The sequence below is a fragment of the Pseudorasbora parva genome, chromosome 11 (assembly GCF_024679245.1).
Source record: "Pseudorasbora parva isolate DD20220531a chromosome 11, ASM2467924v1, whole genome shotgun sequence".
NCBI lineage: Eukaryota > Metazoa > Chordata > Actinopteri > Cypriniformes > Gobionidae > Pseudorasbora > Pseudorasbora parva.
In genome coordinates, this window is record NC_090182.1 from 38,439,177 (window position 1) to 38,462,984 (window position 23,808).

The following is a 23,808-nucleotide window of genomic DNA, read 5'->3' on the forward strand; positions in this document are numbered from 1 at the left end:
TTTAAGGGTAAAGTTAGGGTCAGGTGTGATGGTGTGGGTAAGTTTAAGGGTAAAGTTAGGGACAGGTGTGGTGATGTGGGTAAGTTTAAGGGTAAAGTTAGGGTCAGGTGTGGTGGTGTGGGTAAGTTTAAGGGTAAAGTTAGGGACAGGTGTGGTGATGTGGGTAAGTTTAAGGGTAAAGTTAGGGACAGGTGTGGTGGTGTGGGTAAGTTTAAGGGTAAAGTTAGGGTCAGGTGTGGTTGTGTGGGTAAGTTTAGGGGTAAAGTTAGGGTCAGGTGTGGTGGTGTGGGTAAGTTTAAGGGTAAAGTTAGGGTCAGGTGTGATGGTGTGGGTAAGTTTAATGGTAAAGTTAGGGACAGGTGTGGTGGTGTGGGTAAGTTTAAGGGTAAAGTTAGGGACAGGTGTGGTGATGTGGGTAAGTTTAAGGGTAAAGTTAGGGTCCGGTGTGGTGATGTGGGTAAGTTTAAGGGTAAAGTTAGGGACAGGTGTGGTGGTATGGGTAAGTTTAAGGGTAAAGTTAGGGACAGGTGTGGTGGTGTGGGTAAGTTTAAGGGTAAAGTTAGGGTCAGGTGTGATGGTGTGGGTAAGTTTAAGGGTAAAGTTAGGGTCAGGTGTGGTGGTGTGGGTAAGTTTAAGGGTAAAGTTAGGGACAGGTGTGGTGGTATGGGTAAGTTTAAGGGTTAAGTTAGGGACAGGTGTGGTGGTGTGGGTAAGTTTAAGGGTAAAGTTAGGGACAGGTGTGGTGGTGTGGGTAAGTTTAAGGGTAAAGTTAGGGTAAGGTGTGGTGGTGTGGGTAAGTTTAAGGGTAAAGTTAGGGTCAGGTGAGGTGGTGTGGGTAAGTTTAAGGGTAAAGTTAGGGACAGGTGTGGTGGTGTGGTTAAGTTTAAGGGTAAAGTTAGGGACAGGTGTGGTGGTGTGGGTAAGTTTAAGGGTAAAGTTAGGGACAGGTGTGGTGGTGTGGGTAAGTTTAAGGGTAAAGTTAGGGACAGGTGTGGTGGTGTGGGTAAGTTTAAGGGTAAAGTTAGGGACAGGTGTGGTGGTGTGGGTAAGTTTAAGGGTAAAGTTAGGGACAGGTGTGGTGGTGTGGGTAAGTTTAAGGGTAAAGTTAGGGACAGGTGTGGTGGTGTGGGTAAGTTTAAGGGTAAAGTTAGGGACAGGTGTGGTGGTGTGGGTAAGTTTAAGGGTTAGCGGTAAGGGAAGTGTTAACAGTGTAATTATAAATGTAACACAGCTAATTTTAAATATATAAAATATGTATGTACAGAATAAGGGCATTTTATTAAATTATTACTTCAAATGTTTGTGCATAGTAGTTAAGGCCACCTAATATAAAGTGAGTCCACTTCATTAAATGCTCTGTGTTTTTATGATTATAGAATCATCAATAGGTGTTTTTGTGTTCATTGATCACTGCTTTAACTGTAATGCAATATATGTATTTGTACTTTTTGTCAAACAAATGTCAGCATATTTGCAAGATCCATGTGATAGTAAAGAAAACAAAAAGGAGTATTCCCAACTGTTCTGGGTTTTCCCTCAGGCCAGGCTGTCCCTCCAGACAAACCCCATCATCCTCCTGATGAACAGCCGCTATCTTTCTCGCATCGATCTCGTCCGAATGCTGATAAATCAGGAATAAATGAGAGGAGATCTCCACCTCTTCTGTCACTGCCTTAATGTGTGTGATAAGCAGCTCCATATAATTACAATCCTCCAAAATAATTGTAACAAGAGGCTAAACGCTTAGCTGTAGTTTTAATTAGCCCGTGCTTCAAATTAATAATTGCCGCTTAAATCAGAAATCAGGCCCACTGTTGTGGCGGCTGCTTCGTTCTAATAACAGTGGCACTCGTTGGCTGTTTATTACATTATTTCTCTATGGGAGGCTTTCACAGGGGGCTGCAGGCGGAGGAGAGGGGAAGAGGGGGAGCGGTGGAGCGCTGCTGCGCTCTATTTGGTTATCTTTCAAATGCAGCAAAGCTCAGCTAAGATTAAATTCATTCGCTTTTCCATGGATATCGCTGTTCATTTCCACCCCTTATGCAGCGGTGTTAGCAAGAGGCAGAGGAGAGGTGGGATATGGGAAGAATGGATGGAGAAAACTGCCAATGCCACATGTTCCAGAACATAATCATGCCACCAACAACATCAGCGTAATAGACCGCCCGGGCACTGCTGTTTAACATACGGCGTGTTGTCAACACAACGATAAGGCTGAATATGTGGCCTAAAGAAATGTTGGTCATGTGAAGTCTGAATATGTCACTGGCGCTTTCTCCGAGGAGGGAGGAAAGGAAGGAAGGAAAGAAGGTGAGCAGCACCTCCTGAGAAACATGGAAGAGAAAATGATTGTACTGTACAAAAATCAAGACAAACATTAGGAAAGAGGAGATCAAATAGTGTGCCTTACAGCCTGCGCAAGACGCAATGTCAGGATGCTCAGCTGTTTTAAGAGGATGCCAGGGTTTGCTTTGCGCCCGCTATGCCTACAGGTCTCTATGATATAACTGGCACGTCATCGATATATTTTTTTTAGCTTTTTTTTTTTTTTTTTTTTTCAATTTTAGTTCAAATTTTAATAATTTAGCTAATTTTTTATAAATATTAACTATAAAAACAAGTTGATATATTAAAAATATATTATATATTATGACACAAACACAGTGATGTTGTGAAAAAATAATACACTTTTAATATATTGTATTATACAAATATTTTATTTGATCTTATTATAAATATAATTTATTACATTTTTCATATAGTATTGCAGTCTCCAGCATCTCATGCTGAATAGGTGTTTTTTTGTGTGTGTGTGTGTGTGTGTGTGTGTGTGTGTGTGTGTGTGTGTGTGTGTGTGTGTGTGTGTGTGTGTGTGTGTGTGTGTGTGTGTGTGTGTGTGTGTGTGTGTGTGTGTGTGTGTGTGTGTGTGTGTGTGTGTGTGTGTGTGTGTGTGTGTGTGTGTGTGTGTGTGTGTGTTGTCAAATCAATGAATCACATCCAAATGAAATGTTAATGTTTATGTGTATGTACTGTGTGTAATTATTATGTTTAAATAAATACACACTCTTATTCATGTATATTTTTAAGGAGAAAAAATATATACATATAGTATAACCATGCAAATATTTCTTTTATAACTTTTTTTGAATGTGATCAAACACACTATATTTATTTGTATTATTATCAATGTTTATTATTAATTAATACAATTCAAATAAAAACCTTTTGAAGGTTTTCAGTCTGGTTCCTGAATTAAAAGTCCCATTAATTTTCTCAATTGGGAAAATAATTAGTAACAATAACGTATCAATAACGAGCAATAATTGGATAATGAGCGACAAGGTTGTTAATTGATGGAATGTGCTCGTTTTGAAGATGTTAGCCTGCATTTTTTCAACATAGTTTTAAAGTAATCATGTTTAATGGCGGAATATGCGGTGAAAAACTACATTACCCATGATTCAGTACAGAATTATGCCAAAAGAGCAATTGGGAGATTGTCATATAACTAAGTAATATTATTTGGAGAATGTGAATGTTAATAGTATAAAGTAAGTTATGTACGGATATATATATATATATATATATATATATATATATATATATATATATATATATATATATATATATATATATATATATATATATATATATATATATATATATATATATATATATATATATATATATATCGTTTTGATCTCAGTGACACGTGTGTGTTGATTTTGATGTTTGTTTTGGATCGTTGTCCTGATGGGAGATCCAACCACGGCCCATTATAAGATTTATAGCAGAATCCATCAGGTTTTGTTTTTTTATCTTTTGGTATTTGCTAAGATCCATGATACCATGTTTTTGAAAAAGATGTCCAGGACCTCCAGCAAAAAAAAATAGTCCCACAACATTTAAGATCCAGTGGTATTTTTAGCCGTGGGCATGGGGTATTTTTTATCCCTGTTTGCATCAAACCCATCTGGTAGATTTGCTGCCAAAAAGCTATTTTATAGTTTCATCTGACCACAGAACCAGGTCTTTTTTGACTTTCCAGTCGTGTCTGACAACTGAATATGCTGGAGTTTGTTTCTGGATGAGCGAGGAGGATTTTTCTTAAATCCCTCCCAAACAACATGTGGTGATGTAGGGGTTGTTTGAAAAAATGTTTAGGCTTTCCGAGACTCAACCGCTGCGATTCCCCATCTGTGATCCTTGGAGAGTCTTTGTGCACTTAAACGTTCCTCCTCGTCGTGCATTAGGACAATATACACACACGTCCTCTTTCAGGCAGATTTATAACATCTTAAGTTAAATTGAGCTTCTTAATTATTGCCCTGGTGGTGGAAATGGGGATTTGCAATGCTTTAGCTATTTTCCTAAAGTTGCTTTCTATTTTATGAAGCTCTACAATCTTTTGCTGCACATCAGAACTATATTCTTTGGTTTCACTCATTGTGATAAATGATTAAGGGAATTTGGCTTTTATGCCTCCTTATATTTATACTCCTGTGAAACAAGCTGGACAATAGCTGGACAATTTCCTGTTCCTTGTCACCCTGGTGTGCTAAAAAAAAATTAAATATTAAAGGTCCCGTTCTTCGCGTGTTTTCGAAGCTTTGATTATGTTTACAGTGTGCAATATAACATGAGTTCATGTTTCGCGTAAAAACCCCCAGTATTTTTCACACAATTTACTTATCTGTACAGTGCTGTTTCCTCTGTCCTAAAAACGGCCTGATGATTTCCTTGTTCTATGAAGTCCCTCCTTCAGAAACACGTAACGAGTTCTGATTGGGCCGTTGTGATTGGAAGGCAGCTTAGCACCACAACTGTACATAATCACTGTATATATATATATATATATATATATATATATATATATATATATATATATATATATATATATATATATATATATATATATATATATACATATATATATATATATATATACATACATTATAATGTTTTTAATAATATGTGAAAATTAACCCATTGTGTGTTAACTTGTCTTGCACTGCAGAAGCCATAACTAGGGTTTATTTGCACCTCAGTGTTCTTCCTTTAGTTTCTTAATGGTCTATAGCAAGCTCTCCCTGCCCAGCGCAGCGCTCTGCATTTGGAGGGTAATGCAGTGTCAAGGGACCCAAGTGCCTGCAAGGCTCTGCCACTGACAGCTGTAAATTTGATTTATCGTCCTGTCAGGTGGCTGTGTCAGGTGTGCCCGGCGCACTGACATAAAGATAACTGACATCTTGCTGTCATTAGGACCGGGGAGCACCGTCAATCTCTCGTCGCTGTATTTATTCCCACTTTTCTTTGTCACTTATTTCTTCCTCGACCCCTCAGAAGAAGCACCTGTCACCCCTAGACCAGGCCTCGTTTTTTCTCGCACCGTTTCATCTCCCGCCTTCTGGAATAATTTGGTGATGGATTAAATGCTGTGGCTGAAGCACGGGCCGACTGAAGACGCGTTGATTCCAGCTCCAGCCGCTCCTATCCATCACATCCGAACGCTGGGCGACTCTCTGGTTCTCTGGGAAAGTGTCCTATTAGCAGGGGCTGAGGAAATATGGGCCTGAGGCATCTTGGGTTTGAGCAATGTTGATATTAGAGGAAAGCGATGATTCCATCAGCAAAAAGTCAAAATAATAGTCTTTTTTTTTAATGTACAATAGAAGGGATGAGTCATCATGAGTTAGAATAACAAGTCTTTTGTTGCAGAGCCTTGAGGCGCTCACTTGAAATGTTAACTGTGACCAAAATCCCATATGAACTACAATTAGCGTTATTACTCATAATTAATAAAAAATATTATAAATATGCTTTATTTATTTTTTCCAATTTTTTCAATAATTATTACACTGCTGGGTATACACTACAGTATATTTTTAGTACTATTATTATTTTATTATTATTTTTATTTTTTACAGTCTTATTGATATGTAATCACATCATCATAAAAATACTATTATTATTATTATTATTATTATTATTATTATTATTATTATTATTATTATTATTATTATTATTATTATTATTATATAGACACATTGATACATGATAATAAAATAATAATAATAATAATAATAATAATAATAATAATAATAATAATAATAGTATTAGTATTAATAATGGTATTATTATTATTATTATTATTATTATTATTATTATTATTATTATTATTATTATTATTATTATTATTATTGTATTATCATGTATTAATGTGTCTATATAATAATAATAATAATAATAATAATAATAATAATAATAATAATAATAATTATTATTATTATTATTATTATTATATTTATTATTATTAATAATAATGTGATTAATAATAATAATAATAATAATAATTATTATTATTATTATTATTATTAGTAGTAGTAGTAGTAGTAGTAGTAGTAGTAGTAGTAATTTTATTGTTTTTTATGTTTGTATAGGTTTATAGTTTTTTTGTTATTATTTTTAGTAGTATTAGTATTAATAATGGTATTATTATTATTATTATTATTATTATTATTATTATTATTATTATTATTATCATTATTATTATTAAATAATAATAATAATAATAATAATAATAATAATAATAATAATAATAATAATAATAATAATAATAATAATAATAATAAGTATTGTGTTAATGTGTTCAATTTTAGCATGGAATTTTCATAGTTTGATTACTTAAAAAAATAAATACAGGACGTAACAATGTAACAGCAAGAACCAAAGAATCAAAATCAAATCAAATCCTTAATATCTGGTAATGTTTCAGATCCTTAACTCATTTCTTGGTCATTTCTTTTTAAGGAATAACTTCTTCTGAAACCTTCAGTGAGTGAGTGAACAAATGAACAGGCGAGCTCTAACACCTACTCATATATGTCACAACATAACAAGCGGGCCAGTGAGATCTGTCAGATGGTTGTTCCTCCTCACAGACTGATGCTAATGCCACAGCTAGCGGCTGTGGAGTGTTAAGTGTGTCTGTACCTGATGGAGGTCCGCGGTAACCCGGGGCCATTCTGTATCATGATAGTGGCAGGACCGAGGCTACGGGCCCTAATCAGATACAGTCAGCCTTTAACACTGGCCTCAGGGCCAACCAGTCCCCGCTACTACCGCACCCGCTCCGCTTTAGCACCCCTGTGTTTGTTTCCGCTGCTAATACATGATGTTTCTTAAGCGGTAAGTCATTTGCGGACGTTAAATAACTCAAACCAGGCCTGGGAGAGAGGTGTGCTAGGAACCGCTCGGGTGAAGTCTTCATTTTAATGAATGTAAAGAAAAATACAAGGCTGATGGAGTCCCTCAGAGGGAGATGCTTGGTTTTTCATTTGTGAAATCATTTACTCCACAGTATGACATCTGCCTTTGTTTAAAACAAGCTTGAATTTCCTGTAACAATCCCCCACACTGATTGCCATATGAGGTCCTTCAAATCTAAATAAACGCTCCCTGAGGCTCCAGCCCTTCTTACAGCATTTCAAACAGAGCTGCCTCTTCCTGGCAGTCTCCTGTCTGTTCCTGCAAAGCATCTGCGCTCCAATCCAGTTACTTTATCTCCTCCGCCACGCTCTCCTCATCTGCTTAGTGTCAGCTCGGGCCTATTAGACAGATAAGGGCTTCCCTTGAATCTCTTACAGGCAGGGTTTTTTGCCGTCGATTTCTCGCATGCCAACTCGAATCACACTCTGACTCTCTGTCATTCTTTCTCTCTCGTTTCCCGCAGTCATTACGAGCAGGACCGCTCGGCGCTGAAGAAGAAGGAGTGGGAGCGAAGGACACAGGAAGTGCAGCAGGATGAAGACTTGTTCTCCACCGGATTTAATCTGTTTGGTGAGCCGTACAAGGTAAAGGCCCAATCGGAGCCCACACACACACACACACACACACACACACACACACACACACACACACACACACACACACACACACACACACACACACACGCGTGCACATCATCTGACTCAGGGCATCGCTCCAGCTAAAGGATGCTGAGGTGCTCTCTTTACATCCAATATTTACACAACTCCGGCCCTCCTCGGGTTCAGCTGGAATTGGTTTGAAGGAAAGTTCATTATCATGGTTATGTAACTTTCCCCCCATGCTTCAGTGAAATATTCCTTTTAGGATTAAAGTTAGGATGTTAAAGGGGAGTCATATCAAAAACTGGAAAAAGCATTTGAATGTGTCCCCAAATATGCCCCCAGTCTCTTACTTCCACCAATAGGTATCAGCAGTTTTGATGAGATCACGCTGCATTTCAGGTTCTCAGCAGATTTTCTGTCCAATCAAATGCTCTATAGAATCTAAAGTGTCCCGTCCCCTACATCATAAATAGACACCGAATTATTCACCGACATTATTCACAAGCCTCATCCTCATTTATTTCATCAATCTTCTTAGTATTCCTCGATCAAGCAATAATAAACAAAATCATGAAATCACGCCTGATTTTCCATTATTTTGTGTAAAAAATTGAATAGGGTCGCTGACGACCCGAGGTGTGTAACAGTGTAAGTATATTTTTTTCTGCATAACAGTAATTGAATCTTTGATGAGTGCAGTTCACCTTTATTCCACAAGGTAGAAATGTCTGATGCACAATGATAAAGTGACGTTTCACTCATAGTTACCGCAGGCAGAAAACAACAATAGGAAGAATCATCAGCGTGGCTCAGTGGTTTACAGCACAGCAAGAACTGAACGCAGTTAAATATTACTGTTACTGTCACTTGATGGTGTATCTGGTGAAGAAGCTGTCAGCGATCAAAATATTGATTTTAAAGAGGTTGGAAGTGATTGTTTTGAGAATATGTTTGAGATGGTGAATATGAGGCAGATGAATGTACTGGGAAATGAGGACAGTGATGATGGTATAAAACATCTGCCCAAACTGAACCCTTCAAAGCTCCAAAAGGGAACAAAATGTAATTGTTACTCTAATATCAGGAGAGTTTTATATTATTGTGTCAGGTAGAGATCCATCCGTGTTAGATATAAATCTGGTTCACTAAAGAATAAGAATGATTGGTATAACATTCATGTGTTTAAGAGAAACTGGCTAAATTTAAAAGAGATTGGGAATTGGTTTTGTCCACTGATACTTGGGTTATGAAAACTTGCCATTGCATACCCCAATTGGAGTCTGAACTGAATGTAAATCAGGACATATTTATTTAAGCTTTTGATGCTGGGAAACAAAATGGTGAACCTGGGATGGAGTTTAAGGGTCATACCGTCAAAGAGCATCTTGGCAATTCTACTTTGTTATCATTGCCATAACCTTTATTACTTTAACATAACTCCATAACTATTGCAGCAGTTACTAAGGGTATATCTTAGTAAATATCAACTCTATTTAGTTCACACTAATACGTCTTCATTTGAAAACACATCTTTTTCTCTCCATTTTGGCCTTCTATACGCACTGAGACGCCGTTTTGGCGATCTTTGGTCTTATGGATCTATAATTTGTTCCCTGGTAAATCGTTTAGGCTGAGGGCAAAGTGAATTGTTATTATTTTTTTTTATTTTTAGGCTTTACGAAGCTGTAGCCTACTAGCACTGACTTGTGACTGAATGTTTGACTGAATTGTTTGCTTTATTATAGCTTATTATACCTGTTACTTTTGTTTTATTGATCATACATAAACTTGGATTTAACAAAAAAGAGACTGGGTTGTTTCATGCCATGTTATCACAGAGATAATCACATGCACATTTGTTTGAATCAGATATTAATATATGATTTGTTTAAACCAGATTTTCTCCTCATTGTTGTCTACTAGAGCAAGCTTCTGATATATATCCCGGATATCCGCCAAAGTTCAGATTTTTCAACTTGAGTGATTCGTGTGTTTGTGAAATATTTTGCTAAATAAAATGATCCTGCCAGAAGAATTAGCATGAAAAATGTATGATGTCTGTTCCATCTGTATCATCTCAGTGAGCATTTATGACGTTTTTCACATGCACAAAAAGGTTAATTTGGCATTTTCCTATGTTTCAGTGTGGACGGACAGCGTTTTGAAATGAAAATGCCATTCAAATGTAACCGGATTAGTGTAGACAAAGCCTGAGAGTTAAATTTGAATGGATTATAAACTTTTTTTGTTCTTATAAGAATCGCGGACAGAATGACCTAGAACATGTATCCAATAATTAAAAAAGGTCAGTGCTGTTGACTTTAAGAGCTATTGAGCATCTACAGTAGAAGAATAAAACACCTGCACTAAGATGCGCTAGCACTTTTGTACATCACCACTCCAAGAACATCACTTTTATATATTGTCAATAAGTGTCAAGGTCATCCTTCCAGGCTCAGGTAGCTTATCTGTTTCCTTAGCCAGCTGTTAGCAATGGCTAAGACAGACCATCTCAGCGAGAGTGAAGCATTGTTATTATGCCGATCCTGAGGTCCTCATGGGCCAGAGAGCGGGATCAATTTCCCCCTGTGCCTCTGTGTTCAGTCAGTAGGTGAAGAACTGCCTCTCACCACTAAGCGTCATTACAACTGGAAAGCCTGGATGAGGATGAACTTACCGTCACTCACCGCTTACTCGTGCCTTAATTGTTCCATCCATGTCGCTCCTGCGATACTGTCATGTGAGGGGATGAGTTGTGACAGGTTATGACAAAATTTCATGGCTTTGGGTTTGATCCAGCACAGGGATTTTCTTTAACACTTAAATGCATGACTGTTTTACCAATCATTACTACATATTTGGGTCTCAAGTGACCCGGATCAATACCTTACACGGATGGATCTCATTTAAACAACCCAATTTCTGGGTCTGTCCATTTTCAACCCAACTTGGGTTGTTTTTAACTCAGCATGTTTTAGACTGCATTGAGTCAATGCTCTTCACACATAGTACATGTTCATCAAATACGTTCACTCAACACCAGCTAAATCCAGGCCTCAGCCCATTCAGAAATACCAGTACTAAGGTAGAATTATATACAAATAGGAGCCTGACAAAAATGCTTATTTTAAGACAGCTTATTTTTTCCCTTGACAGTGTCGTTTAGTGTTCGGCAGTTGAATGACCACGATATTTAATATTATTCACACAAGCAACGCAAAAACCTAGCCTGACAAGCCAGACCCACATCAAGATGTCTGGTCTGGAAACTCACCATTGACAGGGCTCAATCCGAGGGGCGGGATAAACGGTTGTCTTTCAAACTCCCTCTGCACGCGATAGGATAGCGCTACACCAACCGGAGCAACGACGGTGAAGGGGAGCTCGCTGACTGATTAAACATTCGCCGTATCCGGTCGGCTAAACTCCAAACACATCTTCCCTTTTTAAGAATGACTTCAGTGCCGTTCTTTGTTCTTTTCTCAGAGGAAAGCTTAACTCCAAGTCTTCCGGAGGCGCGGGCAGAGCTGATTCGAAAGACCACCGCCGCCGTTCGCCAGTTTCTGTGTTACTAGAAGCACGCAAACGCAACTCGGCCGTCGTCATTATGGCCCCGCCCGCCGACTCTATACACGATGTGATTGGGCCGTCCAGATTCTGAGGAATACAGCTCAGATAGGAATTGAGAGTTGCTAGACCACACTTGCGGGCAAATTAAATTTGCTGCCGCTAGGGTGCGTCTAGATTTCTAGGCTAGCAAAAACCTTGATTGAGGGTCAATTTATTCAAGATAGTCTAGGGTTAGGATGACCAGACATCCCATTTTTTCCATGTCTCAACTCTATTTTTAGTATCCTGACTTGTGTTATATTTAATCTGTACTAAAAAAATTCTTTCACGCAAGAATAGCCTATCAAACGAAGCCAACGCAGTTTGTGTACATATAACAAGGATCTTCAAAAAGAGTTTATCAAGTTATTATGTGCAGTCAAGTTGTGAAAAAGACCTCGATGTGGTGTCACACTAAATGGCACACACCAGAAGAGCTCTCACAGAGTTCAGTTCTCTTTGCAACTGAATGATCCAATGATCAAAATGCCCATCAATGCCCATATCCCACATAAATACAGTCGTTACGGCTGAGGAGAATCTAAGCAGCTCAGTGAAAACCACGGATATGCCAGTGTATTAGATCCAAGCATTCAGTCTTAAAGGAGCTGCAGCCTAAAATATCTGTCTGTGTCATTAATGTTAATCAATCATCAATAAACTGTGTTATGTAACGGAGGCCACCTAGTAGTTGCTGTGTGAGAAAATCTCACTCCTCTGATCTGAAGAGATGCTCTAGTGATTGACACTATTAACAACATTTATGAGTAAATTAGCTCTTCTACTAAACTAAACTCAGATGTTCCCTGTGGTAAATCAAGCTCATGAATCATTTTACATATCTGCACTAATTATCTTGTTACAGCATCTGACTCTCATGCCGGCGGACCCGGGTTCGAGCCACGCTTGGGGCGGGCGGTTCGAACAGGAGGGGTTGCATTGGTGCCGTGACCCAGATGGGAGTAAGATTTGGGGGGTGAGTGTAACGGAGGCCAGCTAGTAGTTGCTGTGCAAGTAAACCTCACTCCAAGTTTGACAAGGGCCAAATTGTGATGGCTACATGACTGTTATGGCTAGACTAAACTGCAGCTCTTGTGGGGTGCTCCTGGTCTGCAGTGGTCAGTATCTATCAGAAATGGTCCAGGGAAGGAACAGTGGTAAACCGGCGTCAGGGTCATAGACGGCCAAGGCTCATTGATGCACATGGGGAGCAAGGGCTGGCCTGTGTCTTCTGATGAAACAAACAAGCTACTGTAGCTCAAATTGCTCAAGAAGTTAATGCTGGTTCGGATAGACGGGGGCCAGAATACACAGTGCATCGCAGTTTGTTGTGTTTGTGTAACCACAAACCAGTCAGGGTGTCCATACTGACCCCTGTCCACCATCGAAAGTGCCAACAGTGGGCACGTAAGCATCAGAACTGGACCACGTAAGCATCACTTACCTGGGGAACACATGGCACCAGGATGCACTATGGCAAGAATCCGAGCCGACGGAGGCAGTGTGATGCTTTGGGCAATGTTCTGCTGGGAAACCTTGGGTCCTGCCATCCATGTGGATGTTTCTTTGACACGTACAACCTACCTAAACATTGTTGCAGACCATGTACACCCTGTCATGGAAAGGCATTCCCTGGTGGCTGTGGCCTCTTTCAGCAGGATAATGCACCCTGCCACAAAGCAAAAATAGTTCAGGAATGGTTTGAGGAGCACAACAATGAGTTTGAGGTGTTGACTTAGCCTCCAAATTCCCCGAATCTCAATCCAATCGAGCATCTGTGGGATGTGCTGAACAAACAAGTCAGATCCATGGAGGCCCCACCTCACAACTAATAAGACTGAAAGGATCTGCTGCCAACATCTTTATGCCAGATACCACAGCACACCTTCAGGGGTCTAGTGGAGTCCATACCTTGATGGGGCTGTTTTAGCAGCAAAAGGGGTATAGACACAATATAAGGTGGTCATAATGTCTGATCACTGTATAAAGTAGTTATACGTATATAGAAGTAACTAAAATAACTATGGGCCCTATTTTAACGATCTGAAACGCAAGTGTCAAAGCGCGACGCGCAAGTAACTTTGTGGGCGGGTCTCGGCGCTGTTGCTATTTTCCCGGCGGCATAAATGGCTCTTGCGCCCAATCTAAAATGGGTTGGTCCGAAGTCGCTTCATTATTCATAGGTGTGGTTTGGGCGTAACGTGAATAAACCAATCAGAGCGTCATCCAACATTTCCTTTAAAAGCAGGTGCGCAAGTTCCATTATGGATTGCTATTATAATGGCGTATTTACCAGGCGCACGCCAGGAGCGGTTCACAGCCGAGGAGACTGATGTTCTTGTAAGAGCAGTGAAAGACAGAGAAGTTGTGTTGTATGGGGATGGGAGAAGCCCACCCAAAATAGCGTCTGTTAAACTGGCGTCGGTTAAACTGTTTTTTTTCTTCAGTTTTTCAGTCGATTTTTTTTCATGGTTCTTGACGGACAAACCAATTTGTCAGATGTCCTTATATACATATATGTCTTGCCACGATTGGACAAACAGGTCTGATCCTTAATTACTACAATTAGCCTGAATAATTTGTAAGCTAGATTTATGCCTATTTTTTCACATCTTCGTGGCACACCACAATGATTTCCGTCATCTCATGTGTTAATATTTTTTTAGTGTAACAATATATGATTTGCAAAAATAACTGTTGCATCTATGTAGATTACATGAGCAAAGTGTATGCGCGTTGTGCACGCTATACATTATGGTCAAGCATGCGCCCTTAAAATAGCATAATGAACAACGTGCAACGCGCCACTGACTTTAGACTAGGTTTTTTCTGGTCAGTGGCGCAACTGTTTAATGGAACAGCAAAATAGCACCAGGGATTGTTTGCGCCGGAACACGCCTCCTTTTTTGCGCTGAACCGCCCAGGGAGCGCAAGTTCATTCACTAGTTTAGCGACGTGCTTCTGTGGAAGGAAAAGCGCGCTTTGCGCGGGTGCAAAATAGGAATGACACATGCATCGGTGTACAAAGCCAATTGCAAGATAGGGCCCTATATATCATTATCGCTAAATATTCTATTTAGGGGGGTGGGTTGGAGTGGGGGATGTTGGTGAATCTGTCCCATATTCCATCATGAGAAATCTGGTCACCCTATCTGGAGTGGAATAAAGCATACGTCAGCTTGTATAATGTATACTAACTCTGTCAAAGTATCTGTGATAATTGGTGCCGATATGTAAACTGATTCATGAGCTTGATTTACCATCGGGAACATCCGAGTTTAGTTTTTCTAGAAGTGCTAATTCCCTCATAAATGGTGTTCAGACATGATGGTGTGTTTTTAAACTAGAGCTCTGAAGCAAGGAATGCCTTTTCGTGGAAGAATTTTTCTGTTACTTCCCACAGAGCAGCAGTCGTAGAAACATGTAGCGTTGCCTTCTTTTTTTGAGGGCTAATTACAGTCCTCCCAAGACAAGGCACTCTCTCTCCCTTCCTTTTGGTTTGCCGTTTATTTTTCTTCTTCTTCACATTATATCTGCATTCGTTCTCTCTCTCTCTCTTTCTCTAATCAGCTCTACACATGTCATTTATCTTCATCTGAGCCCAGACCTCTTCCTCTTTGCCTCTGAAATGAGTTGCCTAAACATCAGAGCTCTCCACTAAAAAAACTACTTCAGCCTCCCTCACATATATAAAGCTAAAATTGGGTCGCTGCTGATGTCGAGCCGAAGCTGCGAGTGCAGAGATTCAATGCGAGAATCATTGGTCTCTGAAATACTTTCAGGGTGACATCAGGTGAAGGGTAAATTCGTTGCTTCTGTCGCTTTATTTATATAGCATTTGTAATAATGAAAATGGTCCCAAAGCAGCTTTACTGAGTGCCAAGACTAAATCCCCGGTGAGCAAGCGCAAGGTGTTTGTGATAATGAAAAACTCCCTGAAAGTAAGGACGGAGATTGACTACAAGGTGAACGTGTCTACAGTCGCTCAGGAAGAAAACTTTTGGCCATAAATTACGGCTCTATTTGTTATTTCTCCAAAAGTTTTTGGCCAGTTTAAATTATACATTTAAATCAGTTTCCTGTCAGTTCACAGTTGTCCCATAAAATAAAAAGTGCTTTAACTCAAATTAAACCGAGTGCACTTGTTTGTGGCATTGCAGTGCAAGAACCTCACAGTTGAGCACCGAGAACACGCCATGAGTCTTGAGTAAATCATTGTCATTCTTGCCAGCACAAACATGCCTCCTTTTGTGTGAATTAGGCTTATTATAGATTTATACACAAAAACACAGAGCTATTTACTTGGTGCAATTAATGTTGCGGTATTAGGAAAGCAGGGGGTGAAATGAATTCCATTGAAAAGAGATGTTTGTTTACGTTTTGTATCGATCATGGCAGTTATTCATCAAATGATGGAGGAAAATGTTATAAACGGCCGTGAGGTGAAGTGTGTACACTTTCAGCCTTTTAAAGAGCTGATTCATGTAGATCTCAGGGTGATGGATTGTGCGCTCTGCTGCGTCCTCCGTAATCTGGCACTGCAAGATGGGGAATTGCGCTGTGAAAATTGCATTCGGCGCTAATTTAGTGGGCGCGTGTGTCCCGTTACCTGATTTGTGTAATTCCTTTAGTGAATCGGGCTCAAAAAGACAACACGGAGAGCACATGCAAATTAACAGCACAATCAATGGGCACGATTCATTCTTACTGAATCCCCCCGTTGTCTCAGTCCACAAGTGCACTGGACAGGGAGTGTGCCGTTTCTAGGGCTGTCCAGTGCACTGAAATGTGCATTCCTTTAAAATTCCCTGAATGCACCACAAAAAAAAAATGTATTGGTAACACTTTGCAATAAGTTCCATTTATTAACATTAGTTAACATGAACGAAGTACAATCAATACTTCTCCAGCATTTTATTAATCTCAGTTAATGTTAATTTCAACACTTAATGCATTTTTACAATCAAATGTTGTATAATAGGCTTTTAATATTATGTAATGCATCTAAGCTAACATGAACTAACAATAAACAGTTGTATTTTTTAGCAAAGATTCATAAATGTTTCTTAAATTCATAAATGTTTTTTTATGACATTAATGGAATGGTAACACTTTAAACGAACACTCCACCGTTTTTAGAAATAGGGCTTTCTAAAAAGCTACATTTAGCATGTATTTTTATCTAGGCATGCATTGTTTTAGTTTGGCAGGGTCGCCGCTAGCTTAGCTTAGCATAATGAATGGAATCCTATGTTGCCAGCTAGCATGTCCCGGGTAAAAGTGATCCCCCCCCCCAAAAAAAACGAAACACCTGATTATTTCTTGTGATATTACGCAACAGATTGCAAATTGCGATCACTCAACAGCCGGAGGACATGAGGCTGAGAGCCGTATCTCTGCGCCCAAGTAGCAGTGCTTTTAATAAAAAATATAATTTAGCTTTAATTTATTTTTATTTCAGTTTTAGTTTTGGTAGTACTTCAGCTTAAACTTATTTTATTACAGTTAGTTGCCAAGGCAACATTTTTCTTTTTTTGTTGAAGGTTTATTTTATTTTATTTATTTATTTTATTTTTATTTTTATTTTTATTTTTATTTTTATTTTTATTTTTATTTTTATTTTTATTTTTATTTTTATTTTTATTTTTATTTTATTTATTTATTTATTTTTAATATTTTTTTTATTATTATTATTTTATTTTTTCAGCTTTATTTCAGTTAAAGAAATTAAGAAATAAAGTTTGAGTTTGAGTTAATCACTGTTATTTTGGGAATTACTAGTGGAAGAAAATGCACAATGAAATATTGCAATGACTCGTAATCAGAAAATTTATTATAGTGAGAACTGTATCAGATTGGAAGACACACTATATTAAAATAATGTTGCCTCCAGTAAGTCTTTGCAAAAGAAAATGCACTCGTGATAAGATATTTTCATTCTGAATCTAGAATCTGTACTAATTTGCATGTGTCATTTAGTGATATTTTAATATTAATTATGGCTTAAGTGTGCAGAGACACTGTACATGTCTACTGTACTAGCGAAAAATGCCACTCTTGATGTGAAATGGAGGCTCAAACCATTTCTGAGTGAGTTTGCCTAGAGAATGTATTTATTCGTGGCCCACAGGAATGTGCTGTCCCAGCATTCCTCGCTGCAGCTGTGCGGTTGCATCACTCTCCTGAATGATGTGCTGTGCTTTGAACCTGACTCCATTCAGTGAGCCACACTGTGTCCTGTCAAATGTGAGAGGGATTTGGAGCTCAAAGCGGGCGCTGAAGCAGAGCACAATGAAGGATCCAGACAGGAGCAGTGTAAGAGCAACCTGCCGCCGAGGACGCTGAAAGATCAACAAGAAAAGCGCTACGTAAATATGAGTACGCTCTCAAAATGTGAGTGAAGGTTGATCCGAGATGATAAATAGCCATAATTGCACTAAATAATTAAAGGGTTAGTTCACGCAAAAATTAAAATTAGCCTATGATTTACTCACCCTAAAGCCACCCTAGGTGTATATGACATTCTTCTTTCAGACGAATACAATTTGAGTTATATTAAAAAATGTCCTGGCTAATCCCAGCTTTATAATGGCATTAACTTGTTGGTTCATTTTTGATGTCCATAAAAGTGCATCTATCAATCAATTAAGTGCATCATATAAAGGCCTTCTGAAGCGAAGTGTCGCGTTTGTGTAAGAAAAGTATCCACATTTAAAAAGTTTAGACTAAATTAACGAGCTTCCGGTGGTCAGCGGTACACATTGATTTATGGCGAAAGAGTAACCCTTGACCCTATACCAGAAGAAGCGCAGTGGATAGAGCAAAACAAAACGCGATCATAGAGTCTAAAATGAGAAGTTTGAAAGACAAATGGCTGAGATTTTTGATATAAGAGAAGACAGGATTGAGTTTGTCGACCAGCCCTTTCCGCGAGAGAGGCGTCAAAGCTAGCGATGCTTCTACATCCCGTCAGGGGTTACTCTTTTACCGCAAGTCGACTTGCGTACCGCTGACCGCCAGAAGCTAGTTATTGTAGTCTATAAAGTAGGGGTGTGAAGAGATCTCCTGAGACTAAACTGTGACAAGATTTCTCCTCGAAGTGAAAAGCTTTCTCGTCATATTCTTATGGCCTGGTCATTAAAGGGTTAGTTCACCCAAAAATGAAAATTCTGTCATTAATCACTCACCCTCATGTCGTTGGACACCCGTAAAACCTCCATTTATCTTCGGAACACAAATGAAGATATTTTTGTTGAAATCCGATGGATCAGAAAGGCTTTCATTGACACCAATGTCATTTACTCTCTCAAGACCCATAAAGGCACTAAAGATGTCGTTACAAAGCCCATCTCACTACAGTGGTTCTACAATCATTTTATGAAGAGACAAGAATAGTTTTTGTGCGCAAAAAAACAACAACAACTAAATTACGACTTATATTGCGATGGGCCTGTTTTCAGAACAAAGTTTTGAACCATTGTGAATCAGTGTATCGATTCATGATGCGGATCTCCAAAGTCACGGGATTTCAGCAGTTTGACACACGATCCGAATCATGAATCAATACGCTGATTCATAACTGTTCAAATCTTTGTTTTGAAATCGGCCCATCACTTTATAAGTCGTTATTTTGCGCACAAAAACTATTCTTGTCGCTTCGTAAAATGATTGTATAACCACTGTAGTGAGATGGGCTTTGTAACGACGTCTTTAGTGCCTTTTATGGGTCTTGAGAGAGGAAATGACATCGGTGTCAATGAAAGCCTTTCTGAACCATCGGATTTCAACAAAAATATCTTCATTTGTGAAGATTAATGGAGGTCTTACGGGTGTGAATGACATTAGTGTAAGTAATTAATGACAGAACTTTCACAGTGAGATTAGTGTGTCGCCACACCCCTACTATAAAGTTTTAAATATGGATATTTTTCTTACACACCTGTCACTTCGCTTCAGAAGGCTTCACTTTGTTAACCCCCCGGAGCCTTGTGGAGCAGTTATATGATGGATAGATGCACTTTTATGGACTTCAAAAAATGAACCAAGAAGTCAAGGCTGTTAGAAAACTGGGAAGAGCCAGGACTTATAATATATATATATATATATATATATATATATATATATATATATATATATATATATATATATATATATATATATATATATATATATATATATATATATATATATATATATATATATATATATATATAAATACAACTTTGATTGTATTCGTCTGAAAGAAGAATGCCATATACACCTAAGATGACTTGAGGGTCAGTAAAACCATGGGCTAATTTTCATTTGTGGGTGAACTAACCCTTTAAAAAGCTTATTCCATGTCATAAGTCACTATGAACCTTCCTCTTGGTGAGAGCTAGGACATGAGCGCTTCGTTTTTTATTCCCTCGCCGACCACTCTTTGCCGCCCTCCACCCCCCGAACACTCATCTAAGGCTGCTATTAGCTAATCCCCCTAAATCCTGTTTAATGGAACTGTGCCGTTAACAGCTATTTGGGGCTAATTTACTGGTTCCCAGATCGCTTGGCACCTTCAAAGCAGTTCCAGTGGTACTAGCGCCGCAGCTCGAGTGCCCCCGCCGCCCCTGGTGCTTGTTTCCCACATCAACCTTCCCCCCCAATGTCCCTTCGTGGCCTTTCACTCCTGTTGGACATGCTTTCTCTGTGCAAGGCTGTTTTTAAAAGCTTACAGCCAGCCAAGGTCAGACCTCTGGAGCTGCTCCAAGAGTTTTCTACCATCCCAGTCACAGAGAGACTTTTCTCCCTTTTTTTTTGCCCTAAGGCAAATATTCCCAAATTACCCTCTACCACAAACAACTTGCTGAGTCAAACGCACTAAGTGAGAAATAGACGTCTACCTGTGCATGCTCACACAATACCTTATTTCTTTGTGTGTGTGTGTGTGTGTTTTTTTCATTCTTTTTGCCTACCAGGTTGTTTTTGTGGTTAGATCCGCATTGCGTAGAACGGATAATATGTCTGAATTAAATCAAATCAGTCTAATGCTTGGTCTCAGGAGTGATCTGAAGTTGTTGTGCTCGAGTGTGTATTTAGCTGAACTCTCTGGGAATTGTTGTTATGGCTACCTTGTTTTTGCCACCAGGTTCACTTGGTGACAGTGTTTTTTTTTTCTGTTCCTAATTAAGGAATCAATGCAGTACAAAAACACTATGAACTTCGTCATCAACAATTATATCTACCTTTAATGCTTGTGTTCTTATGGATTATTCATATTAGAGGATGCAACAAACTTTATAGACACTGAAGTCAATGTCATATGTATTATATTTATAATGTGATCTATTTTAAATGAAACTGGCTGTTCAGCAACAAATTAAGAGAATGGCATAGCTTGATTTTATCCATCAGGAATTCTCAGTCAAACATATGGTTGGAGGGGTTAAAAAACATGTGTATGTTCCTTGAGTTTTAGCAACATAAAAGAGATCATAAAAAAGTTACTGTTATTGTTATTTGTCATATATATGTTATTTTTTATTTAGTGCTGTCCTGAATAAGGTATTTTCCATAAATAATGTTTAGATATAGTCCACAAGACTAGAAAAAAAAAGAAATAATTCATACAAAATAGACCCTGATCAAAAGTTTTTGAACCCTTGATTCTTAACACTGATGGTTGTTCATCAGTCCCTTGTTTGTCCTGAGCAGTTAAACTGACCAACGTTCTCCAATGAAAAATCCTCCAGGTTCCTGAAAGTTCTTCCGTTTTTCCCGGTGGGTGCTGCACATTGGTGGTGGTTGAGGAGATTCGGGGCCATACACCGTATACTTACTTTTTTGGGGGTTTGCATATTACAACTTCTAAGGATCAGTATGTGTATACCCACTTGTTTTGTTGCTTTGGAAGTTATTGCTATGCAGTTATTGAAGAGAAAGTGTCACATATAGGTGACTTTCCCAAAACAATTTTATTGATAAAATCACTTATGCTTAAATGACTTGTTGTGTGTAGGAGAGACAGGATGAGCTGTCCACAGATCAGTGGGTTTTCCAAACCCCCCCCCCCCCCATCTTTATATATATATATATATATAAAGATATAAAGACAGTACTCTCCTATTAATTATAAATGGGCAAAACTGCAAATTAAAAGAGCCAGTCGCCGATTGGTAAAGTCATCGTGTCACTGCTGCAGCAGTTAGAAGCTCCGGTTCTCATAGAAACCTGAGACTCACACTTAATACTACACATGCACATTTTCTCGTCAAGCCTGAAAAATAAGCTTTTTTAACGCTATTTGAGCATAAGAAACAGCATTTATGGGACTTAGTTTGTCAAGCAGTTTTTGAGATTCCAGGATTCCCCCAATAAAATAGATAGGACTTGGTCTCGTAGGCCCAAATAGCTTCCCGGAGGCATTGCAAATATGGCCGCCGAGCGAACAGACTTTCCTTGAAAGGGACTTTGGTAATACTACACCACTTTTTTTTGTTGGGACTACACCCCTTTTTGGGAGTATGGGTTTCCATACTTGGCATTCACGCCATTTTGTGCATTTAATAAGTTCTCGTTCCAAAATATTTTTTATGATGGCGAATTCACAAGGAGGGAATGATTCTAATTCAAATGATTCTTTGCGTAGGAAAATGTTTGCACACTGTTTGTACGCACAAATACATACAGGACTCATTTAATGATTAAGACTATGATTGTTTTTGACGCACTGATAAACAAGTAGGGTCAGTATTAATTCCAAATTGACGGCAACCTATTTCAGAAGCTTAGCGTAATTTGATGATGGAATTTCACCGTGTGCATCTGTCTCGTTCGCTTTTTCTCTGTAACCAATCTTCTATTGATTTTAAATGATGTGTAGTCTGAGTTTTCTCGTTTGACTCAGCATCGATCCTTCATCCGAAGCATTAATGGCTCTGTAGACCTCTGCTGTTTGCTGTTCCTGTCTTTGTGTGATCCAGACAGGATACACATACTGGCAAAGAAATATCGAATTATTGCAGAGACGTTTCCCTGACAGCACCGTCGTTCAGAGTAAGAAATGTGCTGTGTGGGTTTAGTATCTGAGTGCTGCTGAGGTTCCGATGCTGTTTGACTGAGATCTGGAGGTATTGCCACATTCATTACCATCGCAGTTGTTGGTTTTCTGGCCAGGGGGCAAAAGCCCTGAGTGCTCGCAGCAGATGAGCACAAGGCTCTTTTGTAAACACTGCCAATGTCTTGTCAAGGAGAGACAGCATGCACACAGAGGCACACACGCAACACACAGTGTTGAGAAACAACACGCTACAGTCTACTTCTCATTTAGAGAAGAGAGTTTTTTAATGTTGTGCTTTCTCCTATGCCAATTATACCGACACGCAACAACCAAGTTATCATACAACAGTTAGTTGTAAGTTTTTTCATGTGTAACTTAATCCATAAGGCCTGATTCACACCATAAGTGTCAGCGGTGTCATTTTTTTTTTTTTTTTGGCATGTTCACAGATGAAAATATTCTGATCTGAAGCAGAGGGATGCGTGAGCAGCAGCTCATTTAAAGTGACAGTGCACTGCTAATAAAGTAAATTAATATGATATGATTTTTACAGCATACAACAGCAAAACAACCAAAACCCACAAAGATATGGATCAAGCAAATAAAGCCATTGACCAAGCGCATTACTGTACCTCCTCAGGTCAGCATTATTTTTGTAATAATTCAACATCCCATCGTCTTTTATTGCTTACTTATATAACTTGTTTATTGCAGTACTGTAAGCATAATCACACACGCCGGCTTGAGGCAATGCCAAATAATATACAGAAATAGCACCTTTTTCTCTTGATAATGCTTTAGGATAGCATATGTTGATTCCCGGAAAAATTAAATACTGAAAAGTTATTTGTGTTTAAAAAACAAAACAAAACAAAAACATCATTAACATCCCATTTCATCTTGTGCTACGGTATTCATTTTAATCCAAATTTGTGTAAAGGTTTGACATTTTCACATGCGATGTCAAATCTTGACACAAGTTCAAAAAGCATTAAAAATATTGTTCCTTTCTTAGAATTTCAAAGTAACCCACACTTTTTACATGTAACTGTATTTTGACCTGTTTAGGCATCATTTTTGGCGCATTTGCTTGTCAGTGTAGTAAGGACATTAGGCGGTGTCTTCTTTCCTGATGACCATCTCACAAACTGACATAGGATAATGTACCCAAATGCCTAACTTCAACATCAGATTGATGTATATTCTTGATGTATATTCCTCTCTGCCGTCACTATCACTGCTTCCGAGCATGGGGCAGGGCCCAGTGTGAGGTAGCGGAAGCGAAGGCCAACC

The 23,808-nt window shown here is 38.7% G+C and overlaps 1 protein-coding gene across 1 annotated transcript in view; it reads left to right on the forward strand.

Moving 5' to 3' along the window:
* aff2 (AF4/FMR2 family, member 2) overlaps window positions 1–23,808 on the forward strand; it is a 386,660-nt gene that overhangs the window by 75,943 nt on the left and 286,909 nt on the right. The window contains exon 2 of the mRNA XM_067457882.1: window positions 7,733–7,853. Coding sequence (XP_067313983.1) covers window positions 7,733–7,853 — 121 coding nt within the window. The remainder of the gene's footprint in view (window positions 1–7,732; window positions 7,854–23,808) is intronic.